General features: G+C 43.5%; 1 protein-coding gene across 4 annotated transcripts in view; it reads left to right on the top strand.

The window, feature by feature from the left end:
- Nucleotides 1-13,551: 13,551 nt before the first annotated feature.
- Nucleotides 13,552-17,779, top strand: part of Dyb (Dystrobrevin) — a 67,108-nt gene continuing 62,880 nt past the window's right edge. For all 4 annotated transcript variants that reach the window (XM_080264887.1, XM_080264885.1, XM_080264881.1 and 1 more), the window contains exon 1: nt 13,552-13,773. In XM_080264887.1, coding sequence (XP_080121013.1) covers nt 13,590-13,773 — 184 coding nt within the window. In that variant the 5' untranslated portion in view covers nt 13,552-13,589. The remainder of the gene's footprint in view (nt 13,774-17,779) is intronic.

Genomic DNA, 17,779 nt, shown 5'->3' with positions numbered 1-17,779 from the left:
ACCGTGACACCATGACCGGATAAGCACGTAGCCTACTGTGTGGAAAGAACTCGGTGATCTCCTTGGAACTAAAGTCAGGCATTCTTCATTCTACTGGTCAGTGGGAAACTCAGTCCACCAATGACTAAATCTGTTTAATAAGGTCTTAATCCAACACCACACCAGGCAGCAGGACTCACCCTATTCGAACTTTTCTGGCCGAACCCACCACTGTTCCACATAGTACAGTATACCAACATCACCTTGCCAGCCAAGACCAAAAGCTGCATCCGTCGCATATCCTTAACTGTTTAGTTCATGTACAAAATATATAGAGTCAGCACCTGGATGAGTAACCACTGCACAGCCCACGTCACATGTCAGTCAATTACGGTAACTTTCCATAAAATCCTTCCCCTCTCTCTGTATTTGTTTTTTCCTGATCCGAAAGTGCCATTAATGCCTTTCAGTATTTTTCACTTGCTTTTTTCACTGTCTGCCTTTGCGTAAAATCAATATTTTCACTGCACATTCTCTACCATTCAGGGGACCCTTTTTGTACATCACTGATCGGGTTATTTGACACCATTTTACAGTTTGTCTCTCTATTCTTCCATGTACCTTATAAATTTCAGCAGAATTCACGGCGGTACCTTTTATACATAGTTAAAATTACAGCCTTCTCTCACTCCACTGGCGCAACTCAGTTCATCCAGGCCTTTTTGTATTCCAGGATAGCGGGTGAACAACCCTGTACAGGCTCAGAGGCCTAAGTTATGCAACTGAGAAGTGCTACTAAAACCCTAGTCACACGTGCGTATTTTGAGGCCACACGTGCGTATTTTGAGGCCACGAATGAACTATGTATGAAATACGTGGGGTAATACCTATCTTATTCTTGGTTAATCGCAACGGTGACCTGAACAGACGCTGAAATACCTGGCCATGCGTGGGCATACGGGAGGGGGTTACGTAAATTTTGCCTTGTTTAAAATTTACATTGAGGTGGCTACGTAAAAGTAGGTACGCAACGGATGTGCAATATTACGCAGCTAAGTCGGGACCACAGGCCTACCTAACTCATGTGGGGTAGTACGCAAGGTATGCGTTAGTCATTCTTATCCATACTTGGCTTGTCGTCCGTGATTTGTAGTAGGTATACTGTGGTATTCATGTTTGACTTCCTCGTGTAGCCACACATATAAATGCCACGTACAACCACACGTGGCCACGATTTTTTTTTCTTATACCTAGCCATACGTGCCTATACGTGGCATTTTTATACGTATTTTACGAGTGACTGGGGCTTAAGCACATGGCATGAACCCTCACATTTACGGTCCCCCACCCCCCCTTTTTTTTACAGACTTCTTACTTTCAACATGTTTACTTTCATTTGAATTCCCCAGTTGCATATACTTCATTGACTTTTTTTCTGTTCCACTGCCTTTTTTGCTTCCTGATACCACCATGATGCGTCTCACATTAGGCGATACCTTTGAAACACCGCATGCTCGTTTAACTCTGCTAACCAAACATTCTTTATACAGCCAACAAAATCTAACTCAATCTGCCCCGGTTTTATGCACCTGAGTTCCTTATCTGTTTGTTGCTCATATTCACTTATCACTGCCTTGCTTTCAGTTCTCCAACTTTATTTTTTCCGTGTGAGTACCTTCCCACCCTCCTAATATCACCAAACATACTGCAGTCTTACGATCATACAATCCTTCATACCGTCCTCTCCCGACTCTCGTATCAAGGACACACCCAGGCGTCTTCCTTCCTACAAGCAAATTATCAGTAAGGCTTCTATAAATTTTAGCATAGTCTCTGTGCACTGTGCATATTAATGTTCTTTATATTTATGCACAGCTTTCATTCCTGATAAATTATAGGAAGAAAACGAGAAAATTCCGAATTTCAGTGGGAATACCAAATTCATGTCTCGTGGTTGAGTGGCACTGGACCACTGAGGCGGATGTTTGAAACGGCACACAGGTGCAGAGTCTGGAGCCCCGGCACACTGAGGTTGGAATAGAATATATTCTGACGCCTATTTTGATAGCAGTTAAAACTGGAAGAACAACTTGTTCCACTGGACCACGTCCCACGCATTTCGTTTTGTAATACCAGGTATAGTGCAGGTGACAGTGAGAAACGAAATACTTACACATATGAAACGGCGAGTTCTTCTTCCTCCTTGTACCCAGCTTTTGTGATTGGACAGTTTGTACAACAGAATCTTATTCTTAGTGGCATAGTAGGCTTCGTAGTTCCTCTTCCTTATCGATTTATATAGTATATAAAGACTCAGTCTCTGTCATGTTTGAATATCGACATAATGCCCATCAGTATCATACAGGATGATATTGAGATGCAATGTCCAAATAAATCGCAAAGGGAAATGTTACTAAATCATTGAAGCCAACTTAGAATATGACGCTAACACCGACTCCGCGTCAATGTGACGAGCCTCTTAGCAGGATTTCTGAGCAAGTTATTGTTGTTGTTGTTATTCAACGCTGGTCTGTCTGGCTGAACAGACCCATCGACCACAAGCACTCAACTGCCGTCCTGCAGCAGACAGCGCCTCGCCAGGGTTGGAACAGAGCCCTTCCACATGGCGATGTGCCGGGGACATGGATTAGGCATAGCTCTCAAGAGGGTGAACTGTGAGTAAATATATATGAGCGGTAATCTCAGCCATGATTTTGACTGTTTGGTAATGTGGTTGAGTTCCCCGCCTGGCAGTGTTGTGCGTAACCAACTACCGAGTGTTGACTCCACGCCACACCCATGGTAGTACCTCCCAGGATGATGGTAAGCATCTAACAACTACCTCTTTGGAGGGCTGACGGGTGCTACACTTCACCCAAAGGTGAACAGAGGCTATGCAGGGCAGGGGCGTCTATCTTCCCTGAGCCGGGAACATGCCGCATGCCAAGTAGGTAAAATGTATCACGGAAGGAAAAAGAGAATCTTGCTTTCTAGCTTGGTATACAAATAGCATGATCAGAGACGTGCTCACAGCGGACGCATTTCTTCCATATGTAAGCGATATAGCGTCTGGGATACTTGGTAAATAAAGACGGAGTGACGTTAGTGAGCGATGGCCAGAGGGAAATACTGTAAACACCCAGCAGTGTGTCTGACAGATGGTGATGGACTGGGGGCCCTGGATGATGGAGGAGGCCAGGGAGGGAGAGGAGAGAAAATGTGAGCATGGTGTATTATGTTCAAGAGGAAATAAAAAAAGAAAGGGAAAAAAGGTGAGAGGAAAGTGAGAAGAAGGCAATCGATGACCAAAAGAAGTGAAAAAAATAATGAATGATCGATACATAAAGACGGGTGAATACGTAAAGCATTGATAAAGGAGGTAGATGAAATTCAAAAGGAGGTAACAATGACAAGCACAGAAAAGTAGAGAAAAGGAAAGAACAGTAATCATTTCAAGCACTTCGACGAAGGGAATAAACAGTTTCCAGAGAGAGACATAATGAGTAAATTGATACTATATTGCTTTTGTCAGTATAGTGCTTTGGGCCAGCGGCCACTGTCTGATTCAAGACTTTCTTTTGTCGGCCGTTCTCTGGGCATTCCTTTCCCTGAGTAAGAAGGTTGAGGGGTGATGAGGAGGGCTAAGGACTTATGACTATAAACATAAAAATCAGCGAAATTAGTAAGTGCTTAATTACATGGATTATTCATAGAAATGTAATGATACAAGGTCACAAATTTAAAATACAAAATAATTGACTCGAACAGTGCATATTCTTGTAATCATTTGGACGGTGAAGAAGCAGGCTTGGAACCTGGGAAAGACTATGAGGAAGAATCTTGTAATATTGGAAGAAGGAAAGTGAGAAAATCGGGCAACATTTGACGGGCTTATACGAGAAAGGGTGGCTCAGTTTTATGGGTTCATCCACGGCAGCACCATTTTGTGCTGCGGCCGTGGAAAGTGTCTGCTCCTCGTAGTTTTCGAGACTATTATGTACAGTCACTGTAACTTAAGTTGCTTTCTTTTGTGTGGTGGAACGTGGGCGTTCGCCCTAGACTGGCTTCCTGTGGAATACCTTTAGCGTTCCTTGATGCGTCAGCTGTATGTCAGAGTCCCGAGAAGACTAACCAGCATATGCACAAGAACAAATAGAAAATAGCAAATGGATATGTAGATGCGTTGTTTAGATGGCTTCAGGACCATCTGGTACAAGCTGGGGCTTATTTAAGTCGCAGTGCCTCTCTTCACGTACCGTACTGCTACGGCGTCCCTCGTGCAAACTGGCTTGGCAAGACTGGAAGTGAGTTTTCTCGGCTCGCTTTTGGCTTATGCTGAAGGCCGTAACGGGAAGGATTGGTAATTGAAAATAACACTCCACAATTATTTCCTTTGGTACTGCTTTTGCCCCATAAAAATGCCCTTTCCATCGTATCCTTGCTGCTCCCTACCGAGATGCTAAGGCTCCGATGCACTGAGGTAACGCTAGTGGGTCAGTATTTGTGAGTGAAGGAGGTAGAGAGAGCCAGAGAGGCAGGCAGGTGAATCGGAAAGAAGTAGGGGCTATCGGGGGAAGGGCAAGATGATCATACTTATAGACGTCATATTAGGGATAATTGGCAGGGGAGCTGATTGACACTTGAGGGATGAGAGTGGGAAATGAGAAGGCTCCTGTTTGCAGTTGATATTGTGTTGATTGTGAATGAAGAAAAGTTTGGAAGACTGATTAGTGAAATTATGAATATAAGTGCGTGACGAAATCTGAGTTAATGTAAAGAGTATAGACATGTTGTCTGAGAGATAATGATACTGCGCTGTGTAAGGCTGTACAGTTTCGTGATGAAGGAGTTAGTGTCTGTATCTAAATATCTCGTAAGTGTATTTACAGTTGTGATGGTATCGATGACAGTTCAATAGGGCAGGGAATTAACGGTGCACTATTAGGACGGGAAAGTGAGTATGGAAAGTAAAGAGATTTCGGTAGGCTAGCTAGTTAGTTCCGACTTTGACTAATTGGTATGAGACTTAGGACACAAGCCACAACTGACAGCAGCAGAGATGATGCGTCATAGTGCGTGTGGAAAGAGGTGAACAATTTATTGAGGGTGCAGGCCAAGGAGTGTAGAGGTAGGCACAGCAAGTATAAGTGAGAGGAATGTAGCGAAATGGTTTGTTCATGAGGAATAGAAAATGAAAGATTAACTAAATATTGTTTAGAAAATGGTGGGAGAAATAGGAGATGATGACCAATAAGGAGATGGAAGGGTAAAGTGGAAGAACACTTGAGGCAAGACTGTTTGGACTGGCGGGAGGGAGTGGAGGTGAAAGGCGATATAGGACCTTGAGTTTTTATTTTTTTCGTGGCCATATAAGATGAACTCTGTGGTTAGGCGTTTGTCATTAGCTAAATAGATGTGAATTAGTAAAAAACGAAGAGCTGGAAGTAGAGTAAAAAAGTAGTGGAGGTAATGTAGTAGAGAGCTGGAGGAAATTGAAAAGCATAAGTAGACCAATTATTCAGTCAACTGCACTGTTCCTTGACCGCTGAATCATGTGATAATTTATTCTTTTATTATTGCTGCTTTCAAACCTTGTTATTCAAAATAAAGAGGGACAAGAGGTTAATGACAAGTGTATTTAACCCCTCCAGCTGGAAAACCATATCCTAAGCTTTATAAAATGCAAATGAAGTCATGGTACTGACCGGGTTAGGGACCACGAAAATGTGTTGTCCTGGGAGTATGTTTTTCCTTGGGGAGTAGAGACCTCTGAATTGGAAGAGGGATGAAAGAGGATGATGCGTCAGGTATTAGGAATATCATTGAGGGATACTAAGAGAAAAGACGATATTGAGGGAAGAGGAAGGTTAGCATGCGTAAGTGAGAACATTAGAGAAGCTTGATCTAATTTGGATAAAAACTGTATAAGTTGGTTTTGCTAGGTCAACATTTGACCTGGCCTCATGACCCTGGCCTGTGACCTGATGTTCTAGAGAATAATAATAGGTTTGCTTAGTGGCTGACCCTCAACCCTCAACCAAGTTTGGCTGCAATCGGATAAAAATATTTGAGTTATTTTGTTCACACACACACACACACACACACACACACACACACACACACACACACACACACACACACACACACACACACACACACACACACACACACACACACACACACACACACACACACACACACACACACACACACACACACAGCTCAAGCATAATACCTGCTCTTGGTCCGGGGGTGCAGGTTTGATAAACTCATCTGACAGCAGCAAGAATAAATTAAAAAGGATATCACCCGGTGTCCAGGGAGAAAGCGATTAGGTGGACTCTGCATCACATAAACCAAGAGAGATAAAAGAAGGTGTATCGGACTTACTAACGAGACTGTTCTGCAAAAACAGACTTTATCAGTGACTTCAAAGTAGAGAATGAAGAAATGAAGCACTATAGAATAAGGAGAGGGAAAAGGAAGTAATGATAGAAGACCATAGTGAATAGAACTCGGAGGAATGTGCAGCTTTGAGGGAGGGAAATAGCCAGGCACATAATCATTAAATGCGTAATAACAAGGAACAGTAAGAAAAAATTATTCAAAACAAAAATATGAAAGGATTAAAGATACCAGTAAAATGAATATACAATGATGAAAATTTTAAACCATAACGAAACTATGAAAACAATAAAGAATGAAAACTAAAAGAAGGAAGGAAGGAAAGGAGAAAGGAAAGAAGGGAGGAAGAAAGGACGGACTGAAGAATGCCGACATGAAGGCAGTGGACCGTGCCGAAGACAAAAGAGGGGGACTGTAGACGATGAGGCTTCAGGTATCTTGACTCGGCACTTCAGATGCGCTTGGTCAAAATCGCTTTACCTCGCGATCCTCAGACGGGTTAGGGGGTGAAGAAGGGGGAGGGGTGGTGGTGGTGGTGGTGGTGGTGGTGGAGGTGGGTCAAGGTTGGTTCCGTGAAGTGGAAGGGGCGTGAGTGAGTGCACGTGGGTTGAAGTGGGTGGCGGTGCTCGAACGTATAACCCCCTTTTTCTGGAATGAAGACGAACCTTACTTACGAGTGAGTGAATGGGTGCTGGGTCTTGTCTCTGAGCATTGTTACTTTTGTGTTTTCTATTTTTTTTCTACCTATCCAGTCTATTAAAATAGTGGAAAATTAGGCAAGGATAATAAGTGTGGATGGAGTCTTGGCAAATCGACAAACCAAATTAAAAAGAGGTGAAATATTTTAGTGTGCAGACATTGACAATTATAGGAAATATCGACTGGGACTGAACACCTAGAAAAATTGGAAGATGTGAGAGTGGCTGGGTGTTAAATGATGTAGGTTGATGGAGGTAAGTGTAAGGAATGAATGGCCGTAAGTGTGTCAATGACTATGTTTCAAGATTCTCAGCGTGTGTAGGGTACGGGGGAAACGGTGTAAGTGGGTCAGCCTTGATCTTATGAGAGTAGCACCCAGTAAGCAGATACAGTGACTTAATCAGAGTGTTAGAGGATGTTTTATGTGCAAAGTTAATGAGTAGAAATGACAGACCTGGAAGATGTATTCAGAGAGGTATTATATTCTCCTGGATGGTGTTGTATACCAGACTTGAAGGAAATTTTTTAAGTATTCTCCACCTGTTTCCTCCTTTGTTCTCCCAATTTAGCTTTCTGAAAATACTTTCAAGGCATGATATAAATAATTTTGGTGAAACACTATCTCTCTGACGCACGCCTTTCTCAGTTTTGATTTTTTCTTAGTCTTTATGTAACGTAAGTTTAGTAGAAATGTTTTCGAGCAGTTTTAACAATGTTCTCGTTTACTCCTTGTTCCCGCAATGAATTTATAATTGTTATGTGCTCCACAGAGTCGAAAGCCTTTTCGTAATCGACAAAACCTAAGGACAATGATTTATATTCTGTAGTTTTCTCAGTTAGTTGATTCTATGTGTGTAGATGATCAGTAGTCAAATACCCGCTTCGGAATCCTGCCTGCTCACCAGGTTATTTTTACTTCAGATTTGTTTTACTGATGGTTATACTGGTTTACGGTTGTACTTGCTTGACGCAGGTACACAGCAGATGGACTTGATTACTAATACCTCATCTGTTGCATTTTGGTTTTATTCCATATTTATAACACCTAGAATCTTTACCATACCTCATAGATTTCTTGTACCGTGGCACTTTGACGCGGTTTCCACCTTTTTTTTTTCTTTCCCAGCCTTTTTCTCTAAGTCTTTTTCACTCCACCATGACCACATTACGTTTCATCTTCCCTTTACTTTCCTCCATGTTCTTTTACTATCGTTCCCCTCTTTTATCCCTTCTTTTACTCTTCTATCCTTTTATTACATTATCCTTGCATGTACCTCTTCTATTCTTTTTTATTTCTCACTCTTACCCTTATTTGCCTCTTTTCTCCTCCCATCATTCTTGTCTACCACCTTTGATTATTCTCTCCTTCCTCATTTATTTCTTCTCCGAGCAGCCATCATCACACTTCCGTTCTTCCCCTTGTCCGGTCTTTCCTCATCATCTCTATTTCAGATTCTTCCCCATTATCTCATCTCTCCTCAGTTTCGCTCTCCTTTCCTGTCTCCCCTTTCGCGTCTCTTATCTCTCCCCCACGATAATTACCACGTTGCATATTCCTTTCCTATCGTTCTCCGTACTCCTTTCCGCTGCCCGTCTCCATCGCCTCATTTATCTTATTCTTCCTTCACTTTCTCACACCATTTCCTACATTCCTTTTCCACTGTCTTTCCTGATTTCTTTCATATCCTCGTCTAGTTCAGCTCTTGTGTTTTTTTCCTTGTTTCTCTCCCGTAATTAATGTTTATCTTTAGTTATAACTTCATTTCTCCCCCGCCTTTCTGTAGTCATCCCTTCCCCTGTTTCTCCCTGTTCTTCCCCCCCCCCCTATTTTTACTTGCATCTTCGTCCATTGTCTGTATTTCGTAACTCTCATCTTCTATTTGCATTTTTCTTCCGCTTCTACTTTCACTCATCCCCTTTAGTTGTACATTTCCATCCAAGACAGTACACTCTATCTTTTTCCCCCGTCTACTCTCATCTTCCCTTTCCCCCAATCTTCGTGGTACAGTCCGAGTGAAGGTAGTTTTCTCTCCCCCATTTTCCCTCCACCTCTCATCTTTTCTTCCCTCATTTACATTTCCCCTCCATCTCTCATCATCCGCTTCCTATCTTCCTTTTTTCCACCCGCCTCCCATCTTCCGTTACCTCTCCTCCATTCTCCCTCCCACTTCTCATCTTCTCTTCCATCTCTTCCATTTTCCCTCCACCTCTCACATACTTTCCCTTCCATCTTCGTAGTACACTCCCGACGAAGACAGTTCCTCTCCTCTATTTCCCCCTACCTATCATTTTCTGTTCCCTCCCGTCCGGTTTCCCTCTATATCTCACCTTTCTTTGCCTCCCATCTTCGTAGTACTTTTCCAACGTCAGCATTTCCCTCTCCTGCATTTTCCCTTCACTTCTCTTCCCTTTCCCTCTAACGAAGACAGTTCTCTCTCTCTCCCTCCCGTCTTCCCTCCACTTCTCATCTTCCCTTCCCCCCACTTCGTATCCCTCGGGAACCTGAGACAGGGGCCTTGGATCCTGGCTCAGCGCGAGTCAACATTTGCTCGTCAAGAGGGGCTCGGTCAAGGTGAGCCGAGAGAGGAGGTGTGGAGGGAGATAGCGGAGGTGGGAAGGAGGCGACCTAGATTAATGCCTATCGATTACGCGGGGGTCATTTAGGCAGCCATTCGGTTTTTGTCAAGTCCTGATTGGTCCTGATCTTCCCCCCCAGGCCACCACACGCAACCGCCAAATTTATAATCCAGGTTCCCGTTTCAGTTTTATTGGGTGGGAAGGAGAGGAAGGCTTAGATTAATGCCTCTCGATTACACGGAGGTCTTTAAGGCAGGGATTCAGTTTTTGCCGTCGAATTTATAATCCAGGTCCCTATTTCAGTTCTAGATACGAATAGGCTGGAGTATGAGGAGTGGAAAGAGTATGAGCGGTATGAGGAAGTTTTAAGACGAATAAGCGAATGAGCTGAGGATAAGTGTAATATGAAAGAAAGATCACAACACTAAAGGAAGCATCATAACTGTTCATCTTTATTCTCCTCTTATACACTCGTTAAACTGTAGGTCTTCGTATCTTGTTTCATGTTCTTCATCTTGGAAGTCAAAACAAACACACTGAGCTGTTTCAGTTTGTTCCCCTGCCTGTTTATCCTCATGCTCTCTGAAACGTTCTTCTTTTCCAGATATCTAAGCCGACTTCATCGTAATATTCAACATAGGTTTGTGTTACTGCGCTGGTACACTTCTTGCATTAGCATTGAAAAGGAAAACTCGTCAGTCACACAGGTTTCCATTGACAGCAAAATCCTCCAAATTGTGTGCAATAATGTGTGGCAAATGCCGTTAACCCATGAAACAAACTTTCATATCATGTTACCTAGTAGTTGTGTTGACATTATTCACGACAAAGGCAGTCACTTCGCCAGCATGTTGATTCAGTTATCTGCAAAAAGAATGGTGCTGAGAATGAAACATGCACTGCAGTTTAATGTGTTCATGGCGTAGTATTGGCATAGCTTATCTGTTTGCACAAGAGAACGCGTAGCCTGTAAACAAAGTATGTTAGAGGATTATAGTTTTATATATATAAATTATATATATATATAAATCTATCGATCTGTCTGTTTATTTACTGTACTGTATATATATATATATATATATATATATATATATATATATATATATCTATATATATACACACACACACACACACACACACACGTCTTACTTCCTCGTCTTTTCACATCGCTCGTGGCCTTCATCACAGGATCACTCTTTCACATCGCACCAGCATCACCACCACCGCCCCTCCCCGCCTCGAGTGTCTCGTCCTCTCTGCTTTGTCAGCTGGTGGTCACGTGTTCCTCTGCTTCTGTTTCTCTACTCGATAGTGGCACGATACGGCACGGTTCAAGGAAGTGGTGCGGCGCTGGGCGAGGTGGGTGGCGTGGTGGGCGAAGTTGTGTTGAGAGGGACGGTACAGCACGTGTACGGTATATCATGTATGTCACGGAACGAAAGATGGCTAGGGAGGATGGACAAGTGTGGTGGGTGCGATAGTATTAAGGAAGGATGAGATGTATAGGACGGGGTATGATTAAAGACTTGCGATAGCGATGTTAATTTTGACAACCCAGAAGAAAGGGGCAAAGTATGGAGAAGGTGCCCTGTTATTAGTGATATATTATACTTCACGTCGGAACAATAGAAACTTTAGGTTTGGATGATATACAGGTGACTGAAATTGCACTGGTAAATGAACGTAGTGACTGAGGTGAAATTGTCTGTGGAGGGTCAATAGAATATTAAAGGGAATGGGTAGCAATGATAAGGGTTACGGGCGGCAGATGTACGCGAAAAAGTCGGCTGGTGTAATAAATGGCTTGCACTGAGAGATTAATGTTGATTGAATGTATATGAAATGCTGATAAAAAAAAAATGATATAAATGGTGTGTGTTGTAGGGCACGTATGGGCAATGGTTGTGTGAGAAATAGGCCCAGTTTTTGCTGGGTAGGAAGGAGCACAGGGATGATTGGAACAAAAAGTGCTACTCCTATGAGTAGTGTGTTTTGATATACCATGAATGACAGTGAAATTATAAACAACAGGACAGTAGTCCTCCTACATACCATACACCTCTACATGTCACCACTTCGGCGCTGACACCCACCGTCCATACTGAATACATGCTAGGGCTGTCTCATACAGGACTGGTGTATTGGTATTAGTGTGGGTATTTTTACATGTCGGCGGGTCTTCTGGTAGATCAGTAAAGTCTGCCTTATTAAATTCAAATCATTAAACTCTTCCTTGCCCCAGCTGGGATTTGAACCGGGGTCCTCCTTCCCTGCTTTCCTACCGACGTGTGGTAGGGAAAACCTTGTACCATTTCTGGGGACAGTGAGACTGTGCAGATAAATATTAGGGATGAGAGAGGATAGTATGGTTACTTATTCGCAATGTGCAGATAGATTTTGTTAGCATGAAGATTCAGATATTACAAACGTATGTGGCTCACCCATAAGCAGTAGAACATGAATATACAGGTAGTCGCTGTTAGGAAGCCAGCTGGGTTAAATAATATCGTCAAGTGGACAAGTGCATGAAAAACACAGGTTAGGACATACGACAGAAAACATTTACACGACTTGCCGCACCATTTACGAATAACTTGTTGATTCCAGCCTGTTGACCAGTGCTTCTCTGCCGTGAGCTGGGTTGAACGGTGGCTGTATACACGCTGGCATCACCTAAGAGAGAGAGAGAGAGAGAGAGAGAGAGAGGAAGTGTGTGTGTGTGTGTGTTGGGATGAGGTGAGGTGAGGTGAGGGGCTGGGAGGGGCGCAGGCAGGCAGGAAGGTGCAGGAAGCGAGGCGCACCGGCACACCAGTTAACAGGGTGGAGGCCCAGTCGATAGTGTGGCTGCCGTGCCCGCCCCAGCTGGATGTGTTGCTGCTGCCTCCACCTGCCTGCCTCTCTCGCTGTCCTCTCTCGTATTCCCAGCAGCGTCCTTCATTAATCACTGCGCTTCATCCGACGGCCTAGATCTGTCTTACTATTAAGCCAGTCGTTAGTCCATTGCCACAGTGCAGTTTTATGAACTAGAGCACCTCGAAGTTGATGTCCCAGGCAAGGGGCCGATTAATCTCTTCTCAAGTTTCTCTGAGGTTTTAAAGTTTTCATGGGCTGTCCCAGGCGGCAGGGGCGAGGTGTGCCAGGAAGAGCCACGTTTTTCAGGTGTTGTCGGTGGATCGACTGCGACTTTGAAGCACAGCACTGAGGGTCTGAGTGGGAGAGAGCGTGACCGGGAATTCAGATATAAGTGATGTTCTCCAGTTTCCAAGAACTACGAACTTTAGCCGGAAACCTCAATTGTTATTTGCGCTTTCATATCGATCACTGAGACAAAAGTAGAAGCAACGCCTAGGGAACTTTGCAGCTGCACTATAATTATAAAGCAGTATTAAATGTGAAAGGCGCTAAAACATTCAAAAACAGAAACATTACCTTCACGAATAAACAGCAGGAAGAGAAAAGTTGAAAGAGCATCATCATCAGGAGGCATCGTTGGGGGTGGCACAGACGTCGCCGTTACGTAGATACAGGGAACGTTGATAAGTCTGAACTACGTGGAAAAATAAAGGAAGACTGTAAGAGAAGAAAATCCAACAAATAAAAGACACAAAACTGAAATATCAGTCACAAGGGAGGGAAGATGCAGAAAGCGAAAAAGAAGAAGGAATAAAAACTTAGATGAACTCTGGAGAAATAAAGGAAAAAATAAAATGTAATTTGACATAGCTGATGATCAATAGAAAGGAAAAAGATACGGTGATTAAAAGAAGATTTTGAAAGAAGAGCGAGAAGGAGAGAAAGAAAGAAAAAAAACTGTGATAAAAAAAGTCAGAGAAAAGAAGAACGGTAAGGAGTTTGAGCGAGACAGGTGTTGTGATGGTGGTGTGTTGTGCAGGTGAGGGCCAGCAATAACCCGGCACCAGCGAGACCTCATGTTGCGTCCGTCGCCCGAGCCCAGAGCCACACCTGTTATCATCCACCCTCACAAGATGTTCACCGCCAGACGTAAGAGCCTCCCTGACACCTCCCGCCTCACCACCTCCACCTCCAGCTCCACCGGGTTCGCCTCCAGTCGTACCACCAAGCGACGTGCCTCTAATGGCTTCCTCAACCCAGGTACAATGGCCGCAATTAACCTCAAAATATTATATCGCATGTTGGAGTCCTGACCCAAAATTTTCCTCGGCCTGCCTCCCCGCCTCCTTCCTCCTTAAATGTTATGACCTCTTCCCGAATCCCTTTGGTACGGTGACGCCTTCTCTTAATTAATTCCTGCTACCACCAAACGCTTTCATTAGGCTTAGGAGAGACATGTAGTAGTGAATGAGTTAATTTAGACTATATATCTAATTGCTTCAGGTCGAAAAGTCTCCCCAGTGCTGAGTAAAATCGTCTGAAGATAGCAAGAACAACAGAGTCCTTCACTGGGTCAGATTCAAGGGAATGTATCGCATGTTGGAGGCTTGACCCCAAATTATCCTCTCGACCTCCTTCCTTGCTTTCCTACCTCCCCGCACCCTCCCTACCTCCTTAACTGTTATCGCCTCTGTCCTAAACTCTCTCCTTCCGCCACTGCCTCCCCCCCTTCCCTCCTCCCTCTTCCTCACTTTCCTTTTATGAAAGAATACTTGCCGAGAAAACTTTGTATTTGGCACGAAAGTTAAAGCCAGATCGCCAGCTCTCATTTTCTCTCTCACTTCGTCCTTGGTCTTTACTTTTCCACCTCCCTTGGTCGCTTTGACTAAATGTTTTGCTCCTCCTCTTACTCTCACTATTCTTCCTTCACACTCCTGTCTGTTCATGTTTCCTCATCTTTCTCTACTCTTTCATCCCCCCCCCTCTCTCTCTCTCTCTCTCTCTCTCTCTCTCTCTCTCTCTCTCTCTCTCTCTCTCTAATGCTTTGACCTTACCTCTTTTTCCCTCATACCTTTCACTTTCGTCATTCCTCATCTCTCTCTTTATCTTCACTTTTTCACTTTCACACTTACTCTGTTTTCTTGCCTTCTCATCAAATACCAATTAGTTTCTCTTCCGCGCGCGTTTCCTCTTTCTTCTCTCTCTCTTTTTCCCCGTATCACTTCTGCACCCGTCTTTCACATTCGCTTTTTCTGTCGTTCCGTACTTCTGTTTTTCTTTTCATCTATGTATATTCCTTTCTGGTAATTTTTTTTTTATCTGTATTGTAAGTGCTCTCATTTTTTTCTCTCTTTAGATTTCCTGCTCTGTGTCCTCTTTCTTCCCCTCTTTCAATTTTTTTCCAGTTTTGCATTTCAGTTAAAGATCTAGCGGAAATCCTACCAACTGTGGTGAATTTTAGAGACTCGCACCTTTAGACTGCTTCCTCTTTGGTATTCATCTATTCTCAGTGCTTTGAGTGAAAAAGACTAACACTGGTTCGTTATTATTCACCTCTCTCTCTCTCTCTCTCTCTCTCTCTCTCTCTCTCTCTCTCTCTCTCATGGAACGGGATAGGGTGAGTTTCCGACAATGATACCATCCTGTTTCGCAGGATTGATGCATAACCTCCAGGTGCCATAACCATACTCCCTTCAGGTGCCATAACCATACTCCCTCCAGCTGGCATAACCATACTCCCTTCAGGTGCCATAACCATACTCCCTCCAGGTGCCATAACCATACTCCCTCCAGGTGCCATAACCATACTCCCTCCAGGTGCCATAACCATACTCCCTCCAGGTGCCATAACCATACTCCCTCCAGGTGCCATAATCTTGCGACTTCCATGTCTCAGTTTTGAAAGAACGTCCAGTCATGCAGTCATTCTTCTCTTAAATATGGCCAAAATGAGAGAGAGAGAGAGAGAGAGAGAGAGAGAGAGAGAGAGAGAGAGAGAGAGTCAAGGTTCGTCAGGCTCGTTATCATGGCCCATCGTGATGGTTGCTGTGATACTGGTTTACATAGTCCACATCATTCACTTTTAACATGCATATTCACATTGATAATACGACTTGATATATCGTTCACAGTTCCCCTTGAGATAATAATGATAGCTTGTTCCTTGATATACCTGGGGGGCAGAATCCTTAGTAATCGTGCTAGAATGTCTATAAAAAGGCTTGTTCAAAAGAAATGTATAACGAGTCGTCCATTAAGGCCTTCATGTGTTCCCTTGGGATGTTTCCGTTATACAGGGTGGCCCGTAAATTACACGCTGTTAGAAACTCGGCTAGCAGTGTCTTGTGTTTTGTGGCAACGGCTGATTCTGCTGGTGTAGGTGTGGGTGTGGTAGTGAGAATAGTAAATGATGCAGAAGTGATAATGCTGACTGATCCCTCCCCACAACACGAGAAATCGCCCGGCGGAGTGAAAGACGAGCGTTTTACAAGGGTCACCTTGAATGAATACGGTAATAATGTTTGTTCTTTAGTCAGTCTGTCAGATTTCTTAGACTTAAAAGAAAATAGGATTGTTGATAATTAATTGGTGTCGCAAGATGTCACGTTCTTTGCAATGTGGGACGAAGATATCCGTCATGAAGCCACTATTTATCACTTTACTACAAATACCAAGAGTAGCCTTGGTGTGTACCGGTTCCTTTACTACAGTGTTTTCACCTTAACTTGCCCAGATATTGGTCCTTTTGCAGCTTATAGTACGTAGCACAATTGCAGGAAAAGATAATACCACGGCTTTGTATATTTTTCATAGCACTTCTTCGTGACTACCATTATATTCAGTATCCAAAATGAAGAAACGGCAATTTTAGACCATTTTTTAATAAAAAGGGTACAGGCCAGAGTGTGTCCCAGCAGCTCGCTTCCCCGACCACAATACCTCCTCCCAACCTTTTCAAACTTCGATTCCCGCTCCATCGAACCTCTTTCCCATCTTGTCTTCCCTCAGTGTCATCCTCCTCTCCCCTCTCTCCCTTTACCTATTTCCAATGAACTCCTCCTTCCCCTCTTCCCTGTCCTGTTCATTACCTGATGGCATATCGACGTAGTCGAGGCTTTCTTCTTTCATTCATTCTCCTGGACACGCAAATTTTAAGTTCTTTCTCTGCTGTGCGTATTCCTCCTGTAATTCCTTTTCCTATTCTCTCCCTTTTTTGTCATGTATTAATCTGATTTCCACTCTGTTCAATCCTTCATATCTTCGTGCCCCGCTGTCGAGCTGTTCTTCCCCCATTGTACTTTGTCGACTTCTTCCTCCCTTGTCGAACCACACTCCCTCTTGCTACACTTCTTGATTATTTTCGTTTATTGTTGTTGAGTCAGTCGTGCTTTGCGAACACACAGGTGACTTCTTTCGTATTTCTGAGGACTCTATTGGATTTCCGCATCACAGTGGAGGTTTAGTGTACTTCCTCAATTTCTCTCTTCCTCTTCTTTCTTTATTCCAGGCACTTTTTAGTTCGGAGCCATTCCATTATTTCTTCAGCGATTCACTTCACACTTTGCTCAGTTGTTCCTTGAGCAGATACCCCCTTACTACTTTTTTTTATTACTATTACTACAGTATTATCATTAGTTTGGTATTTTAGAGGGATATATGGGGTCAGAGGTCAAGCAATACAGAGACACAGATTTGGGGATCTTGTGTTCTTCAATTTTCTTTAATCATATTGGCAAATTGCACAGAAGTATGTCAGTGCACTACGGCTGTTAACTGGGTGGAGGCGCAAATGCGGCATCCACCCAGAAACCAAACCTCCACATTAATCCCAGCGTTTCGCATGTGGCGAGGCGCTGTCAGAAGCATGGGAGCGCCCTGCAGGGTCGGTTGCTTGCCTGTGGTTGATGGGTTTGCATGATCAGACAAACGGGGGTAGCGCAATAACAACAACAACAACAACAACAACAACCGTCAGATGAATTTCTTCTGCTTTGGAGAGATTTTTGATCTGGAGGATTTAGTTACAGTTTCATAAACCACTTCACTGTTAGATGTCTGTCCTAAGAAAAATAAAAATCCTTTGGTGGCTGCAAGAACAAAGGTAAAGTCACCGTACTGAAGGGGTTACATCTGCTTTCAGACTCTGTATACAGCACAGTTCAACTGTTATTTCTCGTACAGTACCTCCTTCCTGAATTCACTGGAAGAGCTACTGTACCTCAGATTGTTTTGTCTCTTACTCTAGGTTCACTTAGGTTCACCTAGA

Source organism: Coenobita brevimanus, chromosome 14 (genome assembly GCF_032717465.1).
Source record: "Coenobita brevimanus isolate Jiangsu-jjx chromosome 14, ASM3271746v2, whole genome shotgun sequence".
NCBI classification, from domain to species: Eukaryota; Metazoa; Arthropoda; class Malacostraca; order Decapoda; family Coenobitidae; genus Coenobita; species Coenobita brevimanus.
This window is presented reverse-complemented; position numbering and strand designations above follow the sequence as displayed.